The 12,393-nt window shown below is 33.6% G+C and overlaps 1 protein-coding gene across 1 annotated transcript in view; it reads right to left on the bottom strand.

The window, feature by feature from the left end:
• dock1 (dedicator of cytokinesis 1) overlaps nt 1-12,393 on the bottom strand; it is an 870,017-nt gene that overhangs the window by 187,122 nt on the left and 670,502 nt on the right. Inside the window, exon 31 of the mRNA XM_051924023.1 lies at nt 12,033-12,133. Within this exon, the coding sequence (XP_051779983.1) occupies nt 12,033-12,133 (101 nt within the window). The remainder of the gene's footprint in view (nt 1-12,032; nt 12,134-12,393) is intronic.

Genomic DNA, 12,393 nt, shown 5'->3' with positions numbered 1-12,393 from the left:
CCATGCATTTCACGGATTTCAGCAATTTCCCAAACTCTGCCTGGTTCACTCAACACTACTACACAGTAAAAATGAATTATGATACCATTATGAAAATGATTTTATGTTATGATTTGAACTTACTATATATTCAAGAACATTTACCAGTATTCATAAAGAAGTAGTTTATGATACATAACAAAACAAGTCTTTCTTCTAGTTTAGATTTTTTTTTTTAAATAAAAAATTGATCACTCTAATGATGACAGTAAACATGAAATCATGCTTTCTTGATTATAAGCATACTTAGATTTCTATGCAAAATAAAAAATTATTACTTTTTGCTACTACTGAATAAAGATAAAGAGTAACCGCAGAGCTATACGTAAACCAAATAAACCAAAAAAAGAAAAGAAATAATCTATAACTTATTATCACTTAAATATTGAAAAGGAAAAGTAATATTGTGTTATCCCATTAATCTTTGGAACAATTACTATCAGGTCAGAAATGGGAAATTTTTTGACACAGGTCAATTCATCATTCAAGGAAATAGGTCTATCTTTTGCATTTTTTATTATTAATACTCAACATTGTACAGATTATATTTTAAGAGCTTTTCATTACACATTAGTGGCTATGCACAAAAAGTTAATGTTTCAGATGATTTTAATAAAAAAGTTAAAAATCACCTGGTAAAAACATTTATATACAAGATTAAGAATGTTTGTAAATACTATTCTGTGTATCTATGAACACTTTACAAAGCATACTGAAACCTTAATAATAATCATATAATCACAAATTCTAGTTTACATCTGAACCTAAAGTCAATAAACCAGTTCACACAATATGTTAACTATTTCATTGCTTTTTCCAATTCATCCCTTTGTTCTAAAATTATTTTCTCTCTGAAAAAAAACAAAATTTCAAAATTGTTTTTGGCAAGTTTAAAAAAATTTCAAAACATTAGGTGAATACTAAAATATTTAAAATGTTTAATTTCCATTCTGTACTATTCAAGTCAGAGCAATACTGGTATTCCTGATCAATTCATGCTTGTTGTAAGAGTCATTTACAATATTGCACGCCATTCCCTGACCTGTATCCTTGACATATGATCAGGTTATGAAAAAACAATGAAGCACAGAGGTCTGGTTTTCGAGGCCAACCTTAAAAAGACCCATGTCTAAAATGGAAAAGATCGATTTCTGTGGAGGATTTGGGAACTGTGCACTTCAAACAACTGGCAGAAGAATAAGCAGAAAGCAGTGCATGCAAATCTGTGAATACTGTGTCACGTTTTATATCATGCTGAGAATCTCCAGATACTGGAGTAATTACTGTGAAAAGGTATATCTTTAAATAATCTGTTACCTTTATATACCTTAGAAGTTTTGCAATTAATTATCTGAAATGTTAGTTAAAATCTGAATCATGCAATTGCATGTTTTATTTATTTTTAAATTGATGAATTAATTTTATCAGACGTTTCAAAATGAAAACTTTCTCATATCAGTATATACAACAACTAAAATTTATTACTAATAAATACATCCATTCAGAGGGAAGCTAGAGCCACTCCCAGAAAGCACTGGGCATAAAGTAGGAAGACCACCAAAGACAGACAGACAGACACACACATACATCAAAGAGCCATTTAGCATAACCAATCTAACTTTAATTTATTTGGACACTGAGTGGAAATCACAGCACCTGGAGGAAACCCATGTGGACACGGGAAGAACATGCAACTTCACACAGGGAGTAGTGCTGGGACACAAACCCTGGTCTATTTCTTGTGAGAAAGCAGTACTACTGCTGCGCCACCCTCAATTTGCATTCTGAAAGATTAAATATTTTTCTAAAATATAAATGTGTGTACTCAAAATGAACTGAACATTATGTTAAAAGCCAATGCAGAAAATACTGACTGAAACCTCATGTACTAGAGTTAGTAGGAGGATATTTATACTTTTCCAGTACCTGAATTTGTGGTTTGTTTGATTGATTGATTGATTTTTTTTACATACTGAAGGCTAAATAAGTTTATAATCAAAATTGACTGGGATTTCATTTGCTTGAAATACTTTTGCTTTCAACAATCCTTTCAGCAACACAAATAATGTGATTAGTCTAGTCTCAGGAAAGTTATGTTTCTTCATTCAAATTTACAGAGGGAAACAGTATAACCCACTTTGAAGTGTAAAACGTACTGAGAATATAGGGAGAAATAGCAGGAGTAACTGGAAATGCTTTCATAGATAGGTGTGTACTTTTTTTCATGTACTTGTAGCCATCCAAGGAAGGTCAGAAAGGATGGGAGAGGACTGCCCTTTCCAGACTCATATCATCAGACAAATGGTAGTCTGCTATACATACCTAGTGTGATTCACTGACCAGATTTTTCTGTTATGGGTTTGCCTGGTGGACACATTGTGTATATTTTTTCTATATTAAACGGATGTAACCATACCTTTACATTAAATATTGATTTAAACACAGTCACACCTATAATATGTTCATATAAGAAAGAATGTATTATTAGTGAAGGGGAATCAAAACAAAAGATTACTGACAAACAACTTGACAGTTATTAAACAATCACATAAAAAGCTTTACATGTGCACAGGAACAGCCTTCGGACACTTCAGTTTGTATTAATTCTGTCTTACTCTGTACTGTGGTTTTAACTCTATCCAAATGAACTATAATAAGACATTTTTTCAGTTTAGATGAAATTTTTATAGAATATTTAGCAACTGACAAGATGTCAGTCTATCACAAGACCTAATAACTGAAGTTCAAGTAATCTGTTATAGTCAACCAATTAAATTGTATAATGATCTTGGTGCCATATTGTAGTCCTATTAACAGTGGGGCAGACTACACAAAGAAAGCTGCATTAAAATTTAATTAACTTTGTTTATCTGTCTGGCACATAAAAATACAATCATGACTTAAACCCTAACTTTTCTCTGTCATATTTCTTCCACACACGTATTTTTAATTCACAACTGTTTTAAAAAGTGGTTTAATAATTAAATTAGAAAGTGTACAATAACAAGAATAAAAACAAAATGAACTGGGGTTCAAACCTTTTCAGGCCATAGTCCTGTATATAAATCTATGCTTTAAAATTATAGTAATGAGTGTACCATTAAAATAAATGTAACTATATCTCAGTGAAGTAATAGGAAATAACTCCCTTCAAAGGAAAGCGTATTTTTTTGATCATTAAATTCTTTTCATTTAAATGCTGTTTTAGGCTGTCCAACAAATCTTTTTTAATAGCATTTTCTAATATAGCTCTGAAAAATAAGAGCAATGAAATCAAGCAAGCAAAAGAAAACAAAATATTACCTTTGCAAAACCTCCAGATGCCAGTACAAACTCATCCTAAATATTAGCTCTCAATATCTATACACAACTGTCTAAACTTTGAGGCATTCTCTGAAGTAAAAGGCAGACTTTTACGCTCCCACCATAAAACAGTCTAATGCACACTTCATAATTTCATGTAGGCGGTATGATAAAGTTTAAAAAAAACAAAAAAAAAAACAAAAGGTAAAGAACAAAATGAGAAAATGCAGTTTTAGCAAGACACCATGTGGCCAGAATTACCCTTTAAGGTTTTCTTGCTGTTTTTGTTTGTGCTACAAATATAGAGAAACATTAAAGTAAGAGTTATTTAAAGTCAAATTTAATGAGTCATATTAACGTTAGCCGTGAATTCCACAGATCTGTCAGAGTTTAATCATAAATCTTTTTTCAAGAGTAAAAAAGACATTAAAATATCATAAATAGAATGTCATTGTAAATACCTGATAAAAGCTATCGCATCCAGTCTCCAACAAAGATACTGAAAATACATTTACTGGAGTCCTGACATTCAAATGCACCTTAAAAAACACACTAATTATAAAATAACAACATTAATTAAATCTCTTATGGAAATAATCCAAACTCCTGCAAAATGCATTAAAGTATAACAGCAATGAGTGTTAGAAGCATGTCTTTGAGTCTGGCAAACAAAAAATGTTTGCTGTTCTTTCAGTTATGAAACAGTAATTCCCAATGTTTAATTAAATTCTCACTAGGATGGACTTGCTAGAGAGCTCAAAGCACTGTTGGAAAAAATCGATGTGGCTCTCCCAAAACTGCTAAATCTCTTAGCATCATTGTTGCTATCTGCCAGATTCTACGAGCCACCTCTGAAATTTAATAATTAATAAACTAATTAAAAAAACCCTCACTTTGGTAAACAAGAAATATCTTGACTCAAAACCCTAATGGATCATTAGAGATGAAAATAAGGGCTGCTGTGAAATAGCTGCTAAGAACAGTTACCAATAGTGAATGAGATGCACTCTATAAACGTCTCAGAGTGTAGATTTATGGTTTTATTACTTTTTTATTTAAAATTTTATGAACAGTTCATTAATATAAAATACTAATGGAAACTGAAGGAATTGGACTTTGCATTACATCACACAGTAGGCTTATGTTTCTGGAAACAAAATATGCTGTTTTGCAGCAGGACTGCACTATAAAAAATGGCATCCAACGCAGTGTCTGATCTTCAAAGAAACAAAGGGAGGACCTCTGTCACCTCTGACATATCAGTCAGCCAACTAAAAACTAAAAAAATCAAAAAAAAAAAAAAATAAACCACACTACTAGGAAAGGAATTACTGGTGTTGAGAATTTTTTGTTTTGTCACTAAGAGCTTAGTTGTACCAAGTAACATGTTGAAAAGAAGAAACAAAACCCTTATGTGATAACTATGACAACTACTTGATCCCTTACACTTAAAAGCCAAGTCAGAGGTAAAGAATTTAGGGGTAACTATTGATTCTGATCTAGATTTTAAATCACACATTATAAACATTACTAGGACTGTGTTTTTTCACTTAAGGAATACGTATAACTAAAGTAAGACCTCTAATAACTTTACAAGATGCTGAAAAATTAGTTCACACTTTTGTTTTCAGTCCACTAGATTACTGTAATGTACTCCTCTTGGGACTGCCTAAGAAAGACATCAATCAGTTACAATTAGTCCAGAATGCAGCAGCAGCAAGAATCTTAACTAGAAAAAGAAAGTCTGAGCACATTTCATCAGTGTTAGCGCCATTACACCGGTTACCCGTGTCATTTAGAATTGACTGGTTTACAAAGCCCTAAATAATCTTGCCCTGTGCTATATTTGGGAATATCTGTTCCCTTACTCTTCAAGTTGTAACCTCAGATCTTCAAATGAAGGTATGCTTATAATTCCAAGAGCCAACCTGAAAAGAAGCTGTGAGGCAGCCTTTTGCTATTATGCACCTAAAATTTGGAATACTTTATCGATTTAAATTTGCCAGGCTAATACTGTACAACAAATTAAAAAAATACTGCTAAAAACCCATTATTTTAAAATGTCTTTTTTGTAGCTACTATTCTCTTCTGTCATTTCTGGTTCATCTGTGGTGGCGATGTGCTCCACCACTAATTGATCAAACTACCATGGTGCCTGATGTGTTTATGGATGATTGGCGGGTGTCCCAGATGTCCACATGACCATCATCATCAAATTCTTTCATGTGAAACCTGAAAACCAAAAGGACTGTGAGCATCTGTGTTAGGCAGAATGCTAGTGGGGGCTGCGTGGTCTTTTAGCCTTGGAACCCCTGCAGATTTTGTTTTTTCCTCCAGCCTAACTGAAGTTTTTTTCTGTTTTTTCTGTCTTCCCAGCCACCCGACCGTAACTTTTTCTTTGTCACATACTACATAATATTTTTGCCTAATCTTGTTTATGTTTTATATTAACTTCCTTTTTATTTCATCTTGTAAAGCACTTTTTAGCTACATTGTTTGTATGAGAATGTGCTATGTAAATAAATGTTGTATTTTGCCAGTTCTCTAAGAATGGCTTACATCTCTGCTGACTACTAAACTTTATTTAACTAACACTGCATGTCACACTTAACATATTAAAAGCAAGAAAAATCAACCTCACAATATAAAGTATATGCAAGGTGAAAGACAATAGGCCCCTATTAAATGTCAAAATGGCACTGCATTTTCATACATTTTTAAATAAATTATATCTCTGTTTGCTGATCCCACACATGAACCCTTGTTTATACTAGTAACCTTATGAGCCTTAGCGTGTTATACTAGCGCTAGACAGGAACTTCAGCAATACTGGATATAAAATGTTTGCTAATTGATTTAGAATCAGTAAGTAACTCGACATACCTTTCTTTTTACAGTGGGGAAGGGTGCAGTGTTTGGTAGTTAATATATACACATTAAACAGTAGTGTACCAAAAAATACATAATTAATCAAGTAAATTCTTTGTACTCCATAGTTCTTTACTCCAATACATTTAAAAATTCCCTGTTTAAGAGCCACTGATTTTTTTTTCAGAATATGATTAATACACAATACAGTTGAAAGTTTTAAATTCACAGAGTAAAACAAAAAATATATTGCACAAAAGGGCAGAAGATATGCCAGCTTGCAGAGACTGTGGCTTTCCTAGAAATGTCTGAGTACAGTTTACAGCTACACACTCATGAAATGATGAACTGGATTATGTGAATTTGAGAATGTTATATCATAAAATGGTTTTTTTAAATGTTTCTGAAAGCTTCTACACTTTGTATGTGGTGCATGACAGAAAGTGTGAAATGGTAAATATGACTGCATTCATCATTTATTGAGTTGTACAGTAATATGCAACTCACAACATTCCAGATCAAGGGCAGTAGTAATACAGGGTGGGCCATTTATATGGATACACCTTAATAAAATGGGAATGGTTGGTGATATTAACTTCCTGTTTGTGGCACATTAGTATATGTGAGGGGGAAAACTTTTCAAGATGGGTGGTGACCATGGTGGCCACTTTGAAGTCGGCCATTTTGGATCCAACTTTTGTTTTTTCAATAGGAAGAGGGTCATGTGACACATCAAACTTATTGGGAATTTCACAAGAAAAACAATGGGGTGCTCGGTTTTAACGTAACTTTATTCTTTCATGAGTTATTTACAAGTTTCTCTTTGTTTACAGCCATTGACATGTCACAGAGGTTAACACGTGAGGAGTGGATAGAAATTGTGTTGATGTCTGGTGAACGCAGTAACCGGGTCATTGCAGCAGATTTCAATGCAAGACACCCTACGAGACCACCCATCTCCCATGCTACAGTTAGCACACTGCTTGCTAAGTTTCGTGAAACTGGTTCAGTGTTGGATTTGCCAAAATGTGGACGCATGAAAACTGTCACTAATGAAGAAACATCAGTGGCTGTCCTAGCTTCATTCAGCAAGAGCCCACAGCGTAGCACTCGCCGCATGTCACTGGAGAGTGGCATTAGTCTAACATCCCTTCGGCGGATATTAGCTACTCACAAATGGCACCCTTACAAACTCCAGCTACTGCAGCATCTCAACGAGGATGACCCAGATCGGCGCACTGAATTTGCAGAATGGGCAAAACAAAAATTGGAACAGGACCCTCAGTTTTCGCAGAAGATTTTGTTCAGTGATGAGGCAAACTTTTATGTGAATGGTGAAGTTAACAAACAAAACCACCGCTATTGGTCTGACACTAACCCACATTGGATAGATCCCTCCAAGACTGTTGGAGTACAAAGATAGTGGGGCCATTCTTCATCAATGGAAACCTCAAGGCCACTGGATATGCGAAATTGCTACATGATGATGTGTTTCCCTCTTTATGCACTGAAGCTGGCACGTTCCCTGAGTTTCTCCAGCAAGATGGTGCACCACCACATTATGGGTGTCAGGTCCAAGCATTCCTAGATGAACAGTTTCCTGGAAAGTGGATTGGTCATCGTGGGCCAGTTGAATGGCCCCTAAGGTCTCCCGATCTGACCCCCTTAGACTTTTATCTTTGGGGTCATCTGAAGGCAATTGTCTATGCTGTGAAGATACGAGATGTGCAGCACCTGAAACTACGGATACTGGACGCCTGTGCTAGCATTTCTCCTGCGGTGTTGCTATCAGTGTGTGAAGAGTGGGAGAAGAGGGTTGCATTGACAATCCAACACAATGGGCAGCACATTGAACACATTTTATAAGTGGTCAGAAGCTTGTAAATAACTCATGAAAGAATAAAGTTACGTTAATACCAAGCACACCATCGTTTTTCTTGTGAAATTCCCAATAAGTCTGATGTGTCACATGACCCTCTTCCTATTGAAAAAACAAAAGTTGGATCCAAAATGGCCGACTTCAAAATGGCCACCATGGTCACCACACATCTTGAAAAGTTTTCCCCCTCACATATACTATACAACCATTCCCATTTTATTAAGGTGTATCCATATAAATGGCCCACCCTGGTATAATAAAGTAAATCTATGATAGAATTTTTTATTTTTTTTCAAAACTGCCTTCCCTGCACAGAGGGTAATGGGAAAATGTACAAGATTTTATTTCTCATTGTTAAAACTTGCTAGAGAAACATACTGGAACAAAAAACATACCGTTCTAATCTGTCTTTTCTTCAAATTGCAACTGAACTGTTATTGTTTCACTGTTACTTTAAAAATTTACAAATGAGTCACCAAATATAGAAAACTACTAGCGGCAAAAGAAGATATAAATTGCAATGATTCACTTCCTGTGCTAATTAAAGAAGTGTCCTCTTATAAGACTGAGTACACATTAAAATACAGTACATTGCCATGATTTCATTTTGTTAACCTCTGTGAATAAGCTTTCAGATATACTGTGTAATAATGAACAGATGAAGTTATGAACTTTGGTAACTGCAATGGCAGCAATGTGATATTTAAAGAAATACAAATTGAAAAATGGAACTTACTTGGAAACATTAAAAAGCAAAGTGTAATGCACAGTAAAAGCAAAGGATTGATAGAGAGAAAATAGAATGAATGATTACAGTAAGTGCAAGAATACAAATTAATATGACTTATGAGAACATATGCTTATTTATAATTTTGGTATGATCAATTTTCCATTAATTTGCATTGCAAAAAAAAATATTATTTACCTTTCTTTTTAATAAAGTGGGGCATGGATGAAATGTGCTAAAATAGAAGAACCTGAGCTTTGATTCATTTTTAATTACATGTTCTTCTTTACGGTATCACAAGCTACTCTTACTCTTGTGCTTCACTATAGTGTGTAGAACACTTGCTACATAAGTGCTAGTATATACACTAACAGCCCACTGTACTCCTCATAATTAATATCTGACGTACCCTCTATAAGGATCAAAATGATTTGTGTTTCAGGCATGGGATGCATTAGAAATTGATTTACTGCAGAAAAAGAAATATATAAATTTGCTGGTTTGAGTACACCCTCCAACCACCCTCATACATGCAATTTTTCTTCAGATTGGCTTGATTTCACACTATGAACTTTAAAATATAACTCTGAGAGTTTACTGTGCCTATTTCATGGATAACTAATTCAATCCCCTTTAGGTGAGAATCAGTGTAGAATTTGGTATTATACTTACAAAATAGCAATACTTAGGGAGTACCCATTAGAGGGATTGGCACATCTTACAAATGATGTGTGGCAATTTCTACACATGGCCTTTAGGAAATAACTAATAGATAGAAAAGTAGAAAATTGGATTACTATGTTCTGCTTCCTATCTGAAAAACCAACTGAGACAAGTCAAACATTTGCTACATTTTAACACCTCTGGATGTTGTTACCTTATTGATAACAGATTACATTTTTCACTGTAGTGATTACTAAGTAAGTCTACTAAATCATTAACTCTTTCAAGCCACTCAACATCTATATATAATGAACAATGATTATATAAAAAAATCTGGGGAAAAATTTATTTTAGATGTTTTTAGTATTTTTTTCTAAAATAAAAATAGTATAATATTTAGCATTTTAAATTCCTTAGTGCCTCCTTAGCAGCCCGTCGTGTTTCTACACTGGCATTTGTAGGACCCTTTTTTTTTCCTCCCACTTTGTACAATCTTGGAAATGCTCTTCATGCTGGTATTTAGGTACCTCGCTAACAGCATATTTAACCAAAGTTAAAATTGCCATTATTTTAATACTAAACTGAAAGACCTGAAGATAAAACTAAGATCTTTACACAGCAAGAAAAAGTCTTTTTTAAATTACACTTTATTTATTTTTAAAATATGCTTTACAAAAAAAGTGTTATAATATGACAATCAAACAGATTGCAAAAAACACAAGATGTAAATTCCAAAAAGAAATAAAGTTAATCACATTTATCACAGAACACTAAAAGCCTCACCCTTATTCAAAACTGAGAGTTAATTAGTATTAAAAAAGGCCCATTGTGTTATACATCCTTGTATTTATTAAAACAATAGGGGTTAAGCTAAGATGCTAGTAAGAGCCTAGCAGGCTTATTTTAGAATAAAACTGATACATTCTGGTTATACTTTAGAGAACCTCTGCACAGTTCCATGCAAAGAAAATTTGATTTTATTTCTAGTTTTAGATAAAATAAGATATAATTTCCCATTGAGTAATGGAGGATGCATTAGGATGCTTCCAGCAGGATGTAGGAAGTCATGGTGAGATCATTGCTAATCCCATCCAAAATAACTCTAAACACTACTGAAGCGGATTTTGGGGTGGACATTAATCTTACACTGTCTGGTGGATAAGAAAATATCTACTCAAAATTACTTTAATTTTGCACATTCCCAATGCCCTAGTGTGACCAGAGTTACTTGGCATCATTTACATACAATTTGGGTCCAATTCCTGATATATTTTAGGTAATTTTAATTTGGAAAGATGGGCCAGGTGTATACTGTAATATTCAGATGAATTACAGTGTGTTTTCCATGAACTGAAGCGGAATGAATGTTGTATATTATCCAATCTAAGTTGGTCTAGAGGTAAACACCATGACATTAATTAATAAAGTTTGGAAATGCAATCAACATTCTTCTCATCAATTATTAAAATAAACTGTAATTATTTTTAAGTTATGGCACTCTTATTATGAACATAGAGAAAAGGCTAACAACATTTTATTTTAGCTCAAAAAACACATAAAAAGGAAATGTGAAACAGAACAGCCAAGATCAAAAATGCAGATGGAATATAACTTAGTGAACATTAAATAGTAACTAACATACTGTATTCAAGGAATATTATAGTCATGTATTTTTTCCAAAAGTAATCTTTAGCATGTCATATTAGTGTAATGCTCCTAGGTCTAGAACTGATATCGGCATGCGCCTCGGCTAGCTGAGACCTGCTGAGAGGGTGGGACTACCTGAAGAAGCCTTCCAGATGCTAAAACCACCAACCTGAATGCATGTCCACTGGCAAGCCTTGGATGTGGAACCTAGCTTTTGGTCAGCTAACACAGCTGGGGGATAGTGTGGTATATGCATTTAAAATGCCATGCACAAACAGAGAAAGAAACAAAGAAGCTGGGAGTGCATGAAACTGGGTGACGGAAGTGGCCTCTGAAGATGCCAAAGGTACTTTTTAGATTTGATAAATTTTATTAATCCCAAGGGGAAATTTGCATACAATAGCAAAAATATAAAAAACAAGGATACAGACTCACAGGACAAATAACACAGTTAAACAATCATTAATTAATATATACTTTTAGAGTAATTTTAGAGCCATTCAGCAGCATTCGGCATAATAAGCCTGTTTACATTTGTCTGTCTTTCATACACCCTGGGCTGTTGCTGTATATTAGAGTGCTATTGACTGACTTTTTCAGAAAAGTTTAAATATTTGGGAGTTGCAGAGTCAAGGAAACCTGATGACCTTTTCTCTCTATCAGGCAGAATTAATATACTTAAAATAAATATCCTCCCCAAATTTTTATTTCTTTTTCAAAGCCTTCCTATTATTATTAACAAATAAGTTTTAAAAAGCTCAACTCTTGTTTTAAGCTTGTTTATATATGAAAGGCAAAAAGACCACCTATCATAAAGATGACAATACAAAACAAACCCTCAAGCATATTATTGTTAACTTGATGAGTACAACATGAAAATATTTAAAAAGCAAATATATTTCTTACTTCTGAAATATTTTGGCCCGTTTGTCAGTGGAAAAGTTCTCCAGCTGAAGAGACTCCTGAGTTAGAAATGCCACAGCCAAATGGAAGTAGTTGTTCCAGAGCTAAAATAAGAACGAAATAAGGAAAAACATTGAGTTTGAAATGATTAGTTGAAAAAAACAAAACACAGTATATACAGTATGTACTTTTTGTCAACTTATAAACTGTGTGCGTATGCATGTATGTATGTACTGTATATATACCAATATACAAATATATGTATATACATACATACATACATATCAAATATGTATAATAAATATAAATACATAAACCAATTAAAAATTCATTCATTTTAAAAGGAGAGCAGGAGTGGCATAGG

Source organism: Erpetoichthys calabaricus, chromosome 2 (assembly GCF_900747795.2).
Source record: "Erpetoichthys calabaricus chromosome 2, fErpCal1.3, whole genome shotgun sequence".
NCBI lineage: Eukaryota > Metazoa > Chordata > Cladistia > Polypteriformes > Polypteridae > Erpetoichthys > Erpetoichthys calabaricus.
Note: the sequence above shows the minus strand (reverse complement) of the source record. Positions and strands in the feature narration are given on the sequence as shown.